The sequence below is a fragment of the Anabrus simplex genome, chromosome 2 (assembly GCF_040414725.1).
Source record: "Anabrus simplex isolate iqAnaSimp1 chromosome 2, ASM4041472v1, whole genome shotgun sequence".
Classification (NCBI taxonomy): domain Eukaryota; kingdom Metazoa; phylum Arthropoda; class Insecta; order Orthoptera; family Tettigoniidae; genus Anabrus; species Anabrus simplex.
Window position 1 is genome coordinate 689,862,011 of NC_090266.1, and position 14,250 is coordinate 689,876,260.

General features: G+C 38.6%; 1 protein-coding gene across 4 annotated transcripts in view; it reads right to left on the reverse strand.

Annotated features, from left to right (window-relative positions):
• Positions 1–14,250, reverse strand: part of Vinc (vinculin) — a 413,074-nt gene that overhangs the window by 199,078 nt on the left and 199,746 nt on the right. For all 4 annotated transcript variants that reach the window (XM_067141297.2, XM_067141296.2, XM_067141293.2 and 1 more), the window contains exon 13: positions 10,519–10,716. In XM_067141297.2, coding sequence (XP_066997398.2) covers positions 10,519–10,716 — 198 coding nt within the window. The remainder of the gene's footprint in view (positions 1–10,518; positions 10,717–14,250) is intronic.

A 14,250-nucleotide genomic window follows, 5' to 3' on the forward strand; every position in this document is an offset into this window, starting at 1 on the left:
AACAGCTGAGTGGCCTAGTAAGTGGTCCTGAGAGTCGGGATACCAGTTGCTATGAAATGGGAGTGGGCATCTCGGACATATTCTGAGTCGTGGCCCTCCTTGTGCTCAGGCGGCTAGGACTATACAATTCACCGGTGGTCCATAACCCGTTAGAGGAGAGATCCTCACTTGGACTATGTGCAAGTAGGGCAGCATCCTGCTTCATGAATTTACCAAGCTCAGAACACTTTAAGCAAGCCTCGGATCTATGGGAGTAATGGAGTCCCACTCCCATTTGACAGGCGAGGGACTCCTTGGAAACAACTTCCCGAACGAAATGGAATTCGATGGGGAGCTATCAATATTAATGGGGCTTATGGAAGAAAGAAGGTAGAACTGGCTGAGTCAGCAAAGAGGATGCATCTGGATGTGCTAGGAGTAAGTGATATTCGGGTAAGGGGAGATAAGGAGGAAGAGGAGATTATAAAGTGTACTTGACGGGTGTTAGAAAGGGAAGGGCAGAGTCTGGGGTAGGGCTCTTTATCAGGAATACTATTGCACGCAACATAGTTTCGGTTAGGCACGTAAATGAGCGAATGATGTGGGTAGATTTGTCAGTGAGAGGAATTAGGACAAGAATTGTGTCCGTGTAATCACCATGTGAGGGTGCAGATGAGGATGAAGTTGACAAGTTTTATGAAGCATTGAGTGACATCGTGGTCAGGGTCAACAGTAAGGATAGAATAGTGCTAATGGGCGATTTCAATGCGAGAGTTGGGAATAGAACTGAAGGATACGAAAGGGTGATTGGTAAATGTGGGGAAGATATGGAAGCTAATGGGAATGGGAAGCGTTTGCTGGACTTCTGTGCTAGTATGGGTTTAGCTGTTACGAATACATTCTTCAAGCATAAGGCTATTCACCGCTACACATGGGAGGCTAGGGGTACCAGATCCATAATAGACTATATCTTAACAGACTTTGAATTCAGGAAATCTTTTAGAAATGTACGAGTTTTTCGGGGATTTTTCGATGATACAGACCACTATCTGATCTGTAGTGAACTAAGTATCTCTAGGCCTAGGGTAGAGAAAGTGAAATCTGTCTGCAAATGAATAAGGGTAGAAAATCTCCAGGACGAGGAAATTAGACAGAAGTACATGGATATGATTAGTGAGAAGTTTCGAACAGTAGACAGTAAGCAGGTTCAGGATATAGAAAGTGAATGGGTGGCATACAGGGATGCTGTAGTAGAAACAGCAAGGGAATGCCTAGGAACAACTGTGTGTAAAGATGGGTAAAGGCGAACATCTTGGTGGAATGATGAAGTGAGAGCAGCCTGTAAACGTAAAAAGAAGGCTTATCAGAAATGGCTCCAAACAAGGGCCGAGGCAGACAGGGATTGGTACGTAGATGAAAGAAACAGAGCGAAACAAATAGTTGTTGAATCCAAAAAGAAGTCATGGAAAGACTTTGGTAATAACCTGGAAAGGCTAGGTCAAGCAGCAGGGAAACCTTTCTGGACAGTAATAAAGAATCTTAGGAAGGGAGGGAAAAAGGAAATGAACAGTGTTTTCAGTAATTCAGGTGAACTCATAATAGATCCCAGGGAATCACTGGAGAGGTGGAGGGAATATTTTGAACATCTTCTCAACGTAAAAGGAAATCGTCCTGGTGGTGTTGCAAACAGCCAAGCTCATGGGGAGGAGGAAAATGATGTTGGTGAAATTATGCTAGGATAGTAAATAAACTCCATTGTCATAAGGCAGCAGGAATAGATGAAATTAGACCTGAAATGGTGAAGTATAGTGGGAAGGCAGGGATGAAATGGCTTCATAGAGTAGTAAAATTAGCGTGGAGTGTTGGTAAGGTACCTTCAGATTGGACAAAAGCAGTAATTGCACTTATCTATAAGCAAGGGAACAGGAAGGATTGCAACAACTATCGAGGTAGCTCATTGATTAGTATACCAGGCACCGAGCTCGATAGCTGCAGTCGCTTAAGTGCGGCCAGTATCCAGTAATCTGGAGATCGTGGGTTCGAGCCCCACTGTCGGCAGCCCTGAAGATGGTTTTCCGTGGTTTCCCATTTTCACACCAGGCAAATGCTGGGGCTGTACCTTAATTAAGGCCACGGCCGCTTCCTTCCACTTCCTAGGCCTTTCCTATCCCATCGTCGCCATAAGACATATCTGTGTCGGTGCGACGTAAAGCAAGTAGCAAAAAAAAAAAAAAAGTATACCAGGCAAAGTATTCACTGGCATCTTGGAAGGGAGGGTGCGATCAGTCATTGAGAGGAAGCTGGATGAAAACCAGTGTGGTTTCAGACCACAGAGAGGCTGTCAGGATCAGATTTTCAGTATGCGCCAGGTAATTGAAAAATGCTACGAGAGGAATAGGCAGTTGTGTTTATGTTTCGTAGATCTAGTGAAAGCATATGACAGGGTACCGAGGGAAAAGATGTTCGCTATACTGGGGGACTATGGAATTAAAGGTAGATTATTAAAATCAATCAAAGGCATTTATGTTGACAATTGGGCTTCAGTGAGAATTGATGGTAGAATGAGTTCTTGGTTCAGGGTACTTACAGGAGTTAGACAAGGCTGTAATCTTTCACCTTTGCTGTTTGTAGTTTACATGGATCATATGCTGAAAGGTATAAAATGGCAGGGAGGGATTCAGTTAGGTGGAAATGTAGTAAGCAGTTTGGCCTATGCTGACGACTTGGTCTTAATGGCAGACTGTGCGAAAGCCTGCAGTCTAACATCTTGGAACTTGAAAATAGGTGCAATGAGTATGGTATGAAAATTAGCCTCTCGAAGACTAAATTGATGTCAGTAGGTAAGAAACTCAACAGAATTGAATGTCAGATTGGTGATACAAAGCTAGAACTGGTCGATAATTTCAAGTATTTAGGTTGTGTGTTTTCCCAGGATGGTAATATAGTAAGTGAGATTGAATCAAGGTGTAGTAAAGCTAATGCAGTGAGCTCGCAGCTGTGATCAACAGTATTCTGTAAGAAGGAAGCCAGCTCCCAGACGAAACTATCTTTACATCGGTCTGTTTTCAGACCAACTTTGCTTTACGGGAGCGAAAGCTGGGTGGACTCAGGATATCTTATTCATAAGTTAGAAGTAACAGACATGAAAGTAGCAAGAACGATTGCTGGTACAAACAGGTGGGAACAATGGCAGGAGGGAACTCGGAATGAGGAGATAAAGGCTAATTTAGGAATGAACTCGATGGATGAAGCTGTACGCATAAACCGGCTTCTGTGGTGGGGTCATGTGAGGCGAATGAATGAGGATAGGTTACCTAGGAGAATAATGGACTCTGTTATGGAGGGTAAGAGAACTAGAGGGAGACCAAGACGACGATGGTTAGACTCTGTTTCTAACGATTTAAAGATAAGAGGTATAAAACTAAATGAGGCCACAACACTAGTTGCAAATCGAGGATTGTGGCGAAGTTTAGTAAATTCTCAGAGGCTTGCAGACTGAACGCTGAAAGGCATAACAGTCTATAATGATAATGTATGTATGTATGTATGTATGTATGTATGTATGCGATTTTCTGAAGGTGAAAGGATAAGATATTTCAGTAACTTTCAGATTTTCAGACATGGTCTATGTTTGTGTTTGCTTGAATTTGTAATTATGGTATTATTACAGAGTTGTACATTCATTTTTAAAGTTTTACTTTACAAACATGAGTGCTATGATTTGTGACCAGCGCGGTGTTGTTTTCGTTCCTTAAGAGTGAATGTTAGATTACATCATTTATACATGTATCAGTTTTTGGCAACTTTAGGACATGTGATATATTTTTGTGTGATGATGAGTAAGAGGACATGTTCCTCATTTTGAAAGGCCTGCATTTTCATGATTAGATAACTTGCCTCGGGTAGATTTGTGAGCAGCGTGTGGTAAGGGTTGGACCCCGGATGTTTTTGGTATTTGCTGCGTATTTTTGGGAGACTGAATCTCCGTTTTTGAGTCATTGCACTGTGTGGTAGGCAAGGAGGGTGTGTGTTTCTACCGAAGAGAGATTTATTTTAGTAGCCTATATTGTGTATTGATTATTTTTTGTGTTTGTCCATTCACTACGGTTGTTGTAGTAGACGAGGTTTTTTTATCGCAACGTTTAGTTTAGATTTTTCTTTTATGATATGACCACGCTGAGGAATATTTGTGTCATGTAATCTTTTTCAGAGACCAACGTTGTGTTATGTGTGAAGGTTAAAGACTACTCTGTTATTTTCTTGAATTTTGTGTCATGTAATTTATTTCAGGAATCTACAATGATTTATGCGTGACATTAAGTCCATCAGTTGATTGGTTTTGAGTCATGTAATCTATTTCAAAAATCTACGTTGAATACAAAGTGATTGCTCAATGTGTAAATTTATTTTCTTATATTTTCCATCGAGACTCTGAGTGAGTGAATGAGTGAGTGAGTGAGTGAGAGTTGCAAAAATGCAGCATGCTTTTTCTTGGTGAGGCCTGGAAATTATGACAACATGTTTTTGTTTCCTTGATTGTGTATATTTGCCATTCATGTGATTGTTATTGATGTGTGGTTTCGATCCACAGTGTTTTGTTGTGCTCATGGATTCACTCATGATCGAGGTGTATATATTAGTAGGATGTTTTACCACTTAGCATAGATTTTTTTGTGTACATTTAGATTAGTTGTTTTCTCCCCAACGCACATTAAAACAAGTTTTTTTCTTTAAGGTTAGGGACCCCCACTGCAATGTCAAGTGTGCAGGAAAGGGGAATACTCATCTAATAGTTGAAAGAATTGACAATCCTACCAGAAGCGTGGTGCAAGCACGCAAGCCGTGTTAAAGTGCTAAAATTCAAGAATTTTTTCCTTGCAAATGTTAAGTATGTGTGTCGGCATATGCTTGTTAATATGTAATATATGTTGATTCTCAAGATGAACTCCATAAGCTGAGAGAAAGATCCGAGTCATGTAAAATTTTTATCACATTTGATTAAATTTGCTATTTTTTTTCTCCAAATTTTCTTATTTATTTTTGAATAAACATGTTTTCCACTAAACTGATGTAACCGGGTGAGTTGGCCATGCAGTTAAGGGCACACAGCTGTGAGCTTGCATCCGGGAGATAGTGGGGTCGAATCCCACTGTCGGTAGCTCTGAAGATGGTTTTCTGTGGTTTCCCCATTTTCACACCATGCAAATGCTGGGGCTGTACCATAATTAAGGCTACAGTAACTTCCTTCCCACTCCTAGCCCTTTCCTACCCCTTTGTTGCCATAAGACCTGTCTGTGTCGATGCGACGTAAAGCCACTAGCAAAAAAAGAAATGACGTCAAGCATCGCCTTGTATTATTTGTAGCTATTAGTTTACCTCACTGTGTCCATTATAGTTATATGTTCCTCATCAAAATCTAGGGTGTAAATTTTGTTTTAAGTTATCTATTTTCATTGTTCAAGCTGAGCACGCCTGGGAGCGTCTGACTAGTTCTGGAGCAAATTACCTTGATGGTAGTAACAGGGACAGTGGAAATTCTAAAAGTACAGAGACATCCAATTTCATGTGAATTTTAAAACAATCTCTAATAAGTTAAAAACTTTTGGTTAGATCTTTAAAAACAAAAGGAAGTGGCGAGAGGGTGGGAGAGGGGAAGTGGGGGTGAGGGAAGTAAAGAACATAGTTATGTATATTTTGATTAAAACTTATAGCTAGTAAATATTCCTAAAAACATGTTATAATTGATGACCAGAAAATGTCTTTGTTCTTTTTTCCTTTTGTGTGTATGTTCCCATAATTTGGAATGTGAACTGCCTTCTTATGGCACCATGTTACTGGAAATTCCTAGTTGCATCTTGTATGTTGAGGGTAATGTTATTTGTGATGGGATTTATAAAGTTACTTCAAGAATTCAAAAGTTTGTGCAACACTTATTTGTGCATCGAATGATTAGTTGGTTTGTGATACGACCCCAATATAGGAACATTGCCCTACTTTTTTTTTTCCCACTGACACACATAGGTCTTATGGCGACGATGGGATAGGAAAGGTCTAGGAGTGGGAAGGAAACGGCCATGGCCTTAATTAAGGTACAGTCCCAGCATTTGCCTGGTGTGAAAATGGGAAACCACGGAAAACCATCTTCAGGGCTACCGACAGTGGGGTTCGAACCCACTATCTCCTCGATGCAAGCCCCACGTTCTTACTACCTTGGGAGTGGTCCTGCATTCGTAGCCTCAGCTTTAAGGGAAAAAAAGCTAACTATTCGATGCACAAATAGGTGTTGCACAAATTTTTTAATTCTTGAAGTAATTTTAAATCCAACCACAAATAACATTAGCCTCAAGATACAAGATGCAAGTAGGAACTTCCATTTCTAACACGATGCCATAAGAAGACAGTTCACATTTCACATTCCACATTCCAAGGTGTGGGAACACAAAAAAGAACAAAGACATTTTCTAGTCATCAATTATAACATGTTTTTAGAAATATTTACTAACTATAAGTTTTAATCAAAATAGACATAACTAAGTTCTTAAAACCTCCCACCCCCTCTCACCCCCTTGGATCTAACCCAAAGTTTTTATGATATTAGAGATTGTTTTATGATTCATATGAAATTGTATGTCTCTGTACTTTTAGAATTTCCACCTAAACCAATAAGAGCAGGTGATGAGATTTAGTCAATCTAAATGAAACATGTACTACTTGTGAATTAATTTGCCAAAGGCAAAAAACAAAAAATGTGTTGATTAGGTGGAACAACTCCTCTGCTTGATTGATCTATCAATACACACCATGAAGTGGATAGTTTGTGATGCTGCATTGTTGTCGTGTGATTCATGGAGTACCATGTCAATAATGTCTTGGTCATTGAAATCTAAGTTTCGAGTCAGCACCATTCATCCATCAACTTATTTCAACTTTGTTGATCTCTTCATACCCTGGTATTTCTACAATTAGGTCAGCAAGGTTTTGGTCTTTCTCAGTGTCATCCTCAATTAAAATCCTGTTAAAAAGTTTATTCCAACATTTTTCCATGGTAGACGACTTCATTTTCTCCCCGGATTGAGCACACCAGTATACCACATTTTTCATGTTGATGCTTTTCAGGATTTCAGGAACACTTTTATTTGTTTGTCTCGTATCTAAGAAATAACCGATAGTGCCTTTTGAAGCATTTTATTATACCTTGGTCTAGGGGCTGGATCAGACTTGAGACATTTCTGGGTAGAAACTGAACAATAATGTCACCATCCTGCAGACTCTGTGGGTGTGCAAGTGCATTATCAATTAACAACACTGCTTTTTTGGGAAGGCTTTTAGACTTCAAAAAACACTGAACACCTGGGACAAAGTCATCTCTAAACCATTCAGTGAACAAAGCAGTGTACATCCAGGAACATTTTTGGTTCCAGTAAAAGACAGGAAGAACATCTGCCAAAATATCTTTGAAAGTTTTCCAGTGCATATAGCCTGCAGTTGGTGAGTTCCAGAAGCATTACTGCTGTACAAAACTGTCACTTTTTGTTCATTTTGTGCTCAGGAGCATACTCTTCATTTCTTGAAGCAGGTGATTTTTTGGGTAATATTTTAAAATTCAAACCTGTCCAATTTGCATTGAAAATCTGATCTTTGGTTTCAAAAAATGTCTGCAGCATCGATAACGAAAGATAACTTTTCCCCACAAACATTTACTTGACGCATGAAGTACCTATTTTTCCACTTTTCTAGCCACCATGCAATGGCTTTAATACCCTTACACTCCTCACTCATCAATTCAGATAAAATCCAGGCTTTTTCTTGAATAACTGGTCCTAATAATACAACTACCTTCTCTCTCTGTCATGTGAACCATAAAAACACGGCCTCATTTATTTTATCATTTTGACAGGTCTACATGGTTTTCTTGTTAAGCATCTTTGATGCATGCTCTTCAAACTTATTTTTCACTTTCACCCAGTCAGAACCTGTGGAAACACCGACACCAAAATTGGTTGCCACAGTACGCAAAATTCCACCACTTTTAATTCTGTTTAACTGCTTCTAACTTCCTTCTAATGTTATCACTACTCGTTTCTGCTTGGTTGACGTAATGCACAATGAAAAACTTCAGTTGAATGTTCGATCACCACTGTACGAACAGATACTGTACTACCGCACGGCCGATGTCAAGAAAGGAGAGAGCCAAAATGATCTACGTTGACATACACGGCAGCAGCCAAGGTCATATTCCATACATTTCGTTTCCCCCTTGTGTACAAGCGTTTGTGGTAGGGTGGGAACGTTCCTTTCATCACTTGCTTTCTATTTCATACAAAAGGATTTAATATTTTATTTTATTTTATTACATAAATAAAAACAGGCCACTTTACATCAGACATATACATGTTTCCAGAAACTGACCCATTCACATAATCAGCATTCAAAATATTAAAACATCCATACAAACAAAGACCCAAAACAACTTAGCTTGAAAAATCATCATCATCATCATCATCATCATCATCATCTCATCTGGGAATTACTGTCCAAAGTTGCTATAGTGTCCTTCTCGAAGTTTTGATATGTGATATGAACACCAGTGAAAGAGTCTAATGGGAATTCAGATGACTTAACATATATTAAAAGAACTTTGTTGCAAATACTTAAAATGAATTAAAATCTTGTTGGCCTGCTATGAAATTTTAAAATAACATTTTCATAATATTCAATGCATATGTTTGGAGTCCGACTCATTGGCTGAATGGTCAGCGTACTGGCCTTCGGTTCAGAGGGACCCGGGTTTGATTCCTGGCCGGGTCGGGGATTTTAACCTTCATTGGTTAATTCCAATGGCCTGGGGGCTGGGGGTTTGTGCTGTCCCCACATCCCTGCAACTCACACACCACACACAACACTATCCTCCACCACAATAAGAAGCAGTTACCTACACATGGCAGATGGTGCCCACCCTCATCGGAGGATCTGCCTTACAAGGGCGCACTCGGCTAGAAATAGCCGCATGAAATTTATTTATATGTTTGGCCATCTGTGTCTTGCAATGCTATGAAATTGAAAGTCATTCAGAATGACAATTTGACAATGCTTAGATATGTGTAATGGGCCGACCGTGGCTTATGCTATTAATAGCAAAATTTTACAGTGCAGATCCAATAATCTCCTGGTGTGACAGTGGTTTGTAAGCATGCCAGGTTGTGTTAAGTTGTCCTTTATTTCTAAAATGAGAAGAGGGTCGAAAGTTAATGAATGTTGGAACCTGGAAAATAAAACCGAATACAAAGTCATTTATAAAACGAGAGAAACTTACATGAATCACGTGGCTCCTTTAAATGGATTGCACCCTGGCAAGATAGGCACTGAAGGAACTTTACGAGCATAAGCAAGCTGAGAGCAACTAGCGGGGTAGGGAGTAGAGGCCTGGTTAATTCTTTTTTTTTTTTTTGCTTTACGTTGCACCAACACAGATAGGTCTTATGGCGATGATTGGACAGGGAGGGGCTAGGAGTGGGAAAGAAGCGGCCGTGGCCTTAAAGTACAGCCCCAGCATTTTCCTGGTGTGAAAATGGGAAACCACAGAAAACCACCTTCAGGGCTGCCGACAGTAGGGTTCAAACGCACTATCTCCTGAATACTGGACACTGACCGCACTTAAGCGACTGCAGCTATCGAGCTCGGTATGGTTAATTCTAAGCAGTATGTTTCAAACTGTCAGTGGACAGATGGTCTGGAATGATATTAGTAGCCTGAATGGAGCTTTTAAAAGTAGGAAAGATCATGATATGAAAATGAAGTTATAATTCGAGAGGAAAAACTGTGGCAAATATTAATTTACAGGATGAGGAAAAAGGGAATGGAATAATTTATACAGAGAAATATTCAATAAATTTCCAAGTTCATTGAAAACATTTAAAAAAAGGTTAGGTAAACAACTGATAGGGAATCCACCACCTGAGTGACAGTCCTAAATGCAAATCATGTGTTTATTGATAGATTGTGTACTGTTGCGCTGTGTATACCACATGTTTGTGTGTTATTGGAGAAGAGAATTTATGAATGTTGACTTCAGTGGCATAATTGAAATTTTTGTACAATTATTAATTTAAGAATAAAAATGAAAATTCCATAGAAAAAAATAAAAAGTATAATTTTAACTTCACAATCTGTCATTACAAAACAAATGTGGTTGACCCTTAAATCATACTTTGGGAACTGCTGAATTAGAGAATCATCAAATCTGAAATAAAACTGTTATAAAATTGTGTTAAAAATGGCATCGCATTCAACACTATTTCAGTTTGAAAATATAGACTATTTTGGGGTATTTCCAGTCCTTTGGTTTCTTATATGTACATCATATCTCTGTTATTAGAGTGAGGAATGAAATGGGATCAACTAAAATGTAATGAAAAATGCAGAAACAGGAAAGGAAAGGTTTACCAGTAATAAAACATATGTTCAACGTATACTGTAATTCCATGCCAATATAGATGGAGTCTTGTTACCCATGTAACTATTCAAACTTCCAATACTTACTGCCTTGCACTGCATAGGACGCATGGTTTACTCGATCAATAAACTGTGGATCCTCGGAATTGTCACATTCCTGTTTCGCCACCATGAGCACCCGGTTGGCAAGACGAGCAATACTTGAGGTATTATCCACCATTTTCTGGGCCTGGCTCTTGCGAATTGCATCCTCACACAAAATTGTGTGCTTTCTTATTTGCTCCTCTGCAACAAAACAAGAACATTTAGCTTGTATAGTAGAATAATAAAACTCAATATTAATACAATTATAAGAAGTAAAGTATTACTGTACCGTATGTTTAGGTAGGAAAAAACTAGAAATTTAACTATACTCATGAAAATTCATTTTTATATGTCTCTGATTTAAGTCACCAAATAACATAAATCTCTAAAAAGGATGGGCAAAACAGCTACGCTCACTTCTGAAAAGGTTCGCTTATATATCTACAACTAGCTGGTTCCTGGTGATAAGAACTGATATGCAAGATCACATTTTGAACGAGCCCTCACTTGAAGAGTGATCGCTGGTATAACACCCAACACTCTATTCCACTTTTAGGTTAACTGAAACCATTCATGTAGTGTAACTATAATAGTTCATCACTTATAAGATGATGTGAAGAATACCTATTTACAGATTTACACTGTTTTAATATTAACAGAGAGCAAGACCAAAATATTATTTTTATTCAAGTCAAAAAGATTTGGAACTTCTACAGAGACATCTCCCTCCAAAAACCATAAAAATAGCTAGTGGGACGTAAAGTCAATAACGTTAGAGACAATCCCTCTTAAACTACTCAACAATCAATCAATAAATCGCTATCAATAACTACTGATCTGCATTTAGGGCAGTCGCCCAGATGGCAGATTTCCTATCTGTCATTTTCCTAGCCTCTTCTTACAGGATTGCAAACAAACTGGAAATTTACTGAACATCTCCCTTGGTAAGTTATTCCAATCCATAACTCCCCTTCTTATAAATGAATATTTGCCCCAATTTGGCCCCTTGAATTCCAGCTTTATCTTCATATTGTGATCTTTCCTACTTTTAAAGACACCACTCACACTTATTCGTCTACTGATGTCATTCCACAGCTCAGAACATGCCACTTAATTTTTAAAATAAAAATTTTCAAATAAACTCTTGTATTTTAAGAATTATATTGAATTCCAATCTGGACCCACAATGAAAATGATTACTTGTAACAAACCACTTAGTCGAGCAGCTCGTCTCCTTCCTCCCAAGTCTTCCCAGCCCAAACTTTGCAACATTTATGTAACGCTACCCTTTTATCCGGAATCACGCAGAACAAATTGAGCTGCTTTTCTTTGGATTCTTTTCCAGTTCTTGAATCAAGTAATCCTGGTGAGGGATCCATACACTGGAACCATACTCTAGTTGGGGTCTTACCAGAGACTTACATGCCCTCTCCCTTACATTCTTCTTCTTATTATTTTTTTTAATTGGGTTTACGTAGCGCCGACACAGATATGTCTTATGGCGACGACGGGACAGGAAAGGGCTAGGACTGGGAAGGAAGCGGCCTTGGCCTTAATTAAGGTACAGCCCCAGCATTTGCCTGGTTTGAAAATGGGAAACCACGGAAAACCATATTCAGGGCTGCCGACAGTGGGGTTTGAACCTACATTCTTACTACAACCCCAACTCATAACCATGTGCAGAGATCTGTACCCTTTATTTACAATAATATTAATGTGATTTCCCCAATGAAGATCTCTCCTTATATTAACACATAGGTACTTACGATGATCCCCAAAAGGAACTTTCACCCCATCAACACAATAATTAAAACTGAGAGGACTCTTCCTATTTGTGAAACAAACAACCAGACTTTTAACCCTGTTTATCATCATACCATTGCCTACTGTCCATCTCGCAACATTATCAAGGTCATTTTGAAATTGCTCACAATCTTGAACTTATTTATTACTCTGTACAGAATAACATCCTCTGCAAAAAGCTTTATCTCTGATTCCACTTCTTTCTCATATCAATGATATATACAGTATATAAGAAAACATAAAGGTCCAATAATACTGCCTTGAGGAATTCTCCTCTTAATTATTACAGGATCAGATAATGCTTCACTTACTTTAATTCTCTGGGTTCTATTTTCTAGAAATATAGCCACCCATTCAGTCACTCTCCTGAATTCAGGATATCTGCTATATCTTGCTGGAATCCTACAAGCTGAGCTTCAGTGGAATAACATTTCCTAAACCCGAACTGCCTTCTATCGAACCAGTTATTAATTTTGCAAATATGTCTAATATAATCACAAAGACTGCTTTCCCAAAGCTTACATGCAATGCATGTCAAACTGACTGGCTGGAAATTTTCAGCTTTATGTCTATCACCCTTTCTTTTATACCCAAGGGCCACTCTCCATTCATTTGGTATAGCTCCTTCATGCAAACAAAAATCAAATAAGTACTTCAGATATGGTACTATATCCCAACCCATTGTCTTTAGTATATCCCCCAATACCTTGTCAATTACAGCTGTTTTTCTAGTTTTCAAATTTTGTATCTTACTGTAAATGTCATTGTTATCATAGGTAAATTTTAATACTTCTTTAGTATTAGTCACCACCTCTATCTGAACATTATCCTTCTAACCAACAATCTTTACATACTACTGACTGAATACTTCTGCTTTTTGAAGATCCTCACATAAACAATCCACACACTTTGTTTATTAATGATTCCTGGGATGTCCTTCTTGGAACCTGTTTCTGCCTTACCCTTCATTTTACACTAAAATTTGTATGACTGGCAATTATGCTTACCATCATGTTATCCTTAGCTGCCTTCTTTGCTAGATTCAATTTCCTAGTAAGTTCCTGCAATTTCTCCTTACTTCCACAGACATTTCTAACTCTTTCTTTCCAACTTGCACCTCCTTCTTAGTCTTTTTACTTCTCTTTTATAATATAGTGGATCTTTACCATTCCTTACCACCTTTAAAGGTACAAACCTGTTTTCACATTCCTCAGCAATTGCTTTAAACCCATCTCAGAGTCTGTTCACACTTTTATTTAACGTTTTCCACCGATCATACTAATTAAAAACTCCCTCGTGCCTATTTTATCAGTCATATGGTACTGCCTAATATTCTTAATTTTAAGACCTTCCTTTCTATCACATTTATTTTTAACTACGACAAAAACAGCTTGTGATCAGTGATCACTAATACCATCTATTACTTTGGTTTCTCTATAGAGCTCATCTGGTTTTACCAGCACCATGTCCAGAATATTCCTTCCTCTAGTTGGTTCCATCACCTTCTGAATCAGCTGCCCTTCCCATATTAACTTATGTGTCATTTGTTGGTCATGCTTCCTGTCGTTCGCATTACCTTCCCAATTGATATTTGGTAAATTGAGATTACGCGCTACAATCACATTCCTTTCCATATTGTTTCCCCATATAGCTGATTATTTTATCAAATAATTCTGAATCAGCGTCTGCGCTAACCTTTCCTGGCCTGTACACTCCAAAGATATCAAGCTGCCTGTTATATTTAGGAATGGGCCTTACACCTAGAATTTCATGTTTGTCATCTTTAACTTTTTTGTTGCTTACAAATTCTTCTTTCAACAGAATGAATACTCCCCTCCTACCATTCTTATCCTATCTCTACGATACACATTCCAGTTCCGTGAGAATATTTCTGCATCCATTATATAATTTCTCAGCCGTGATTCAACTCCT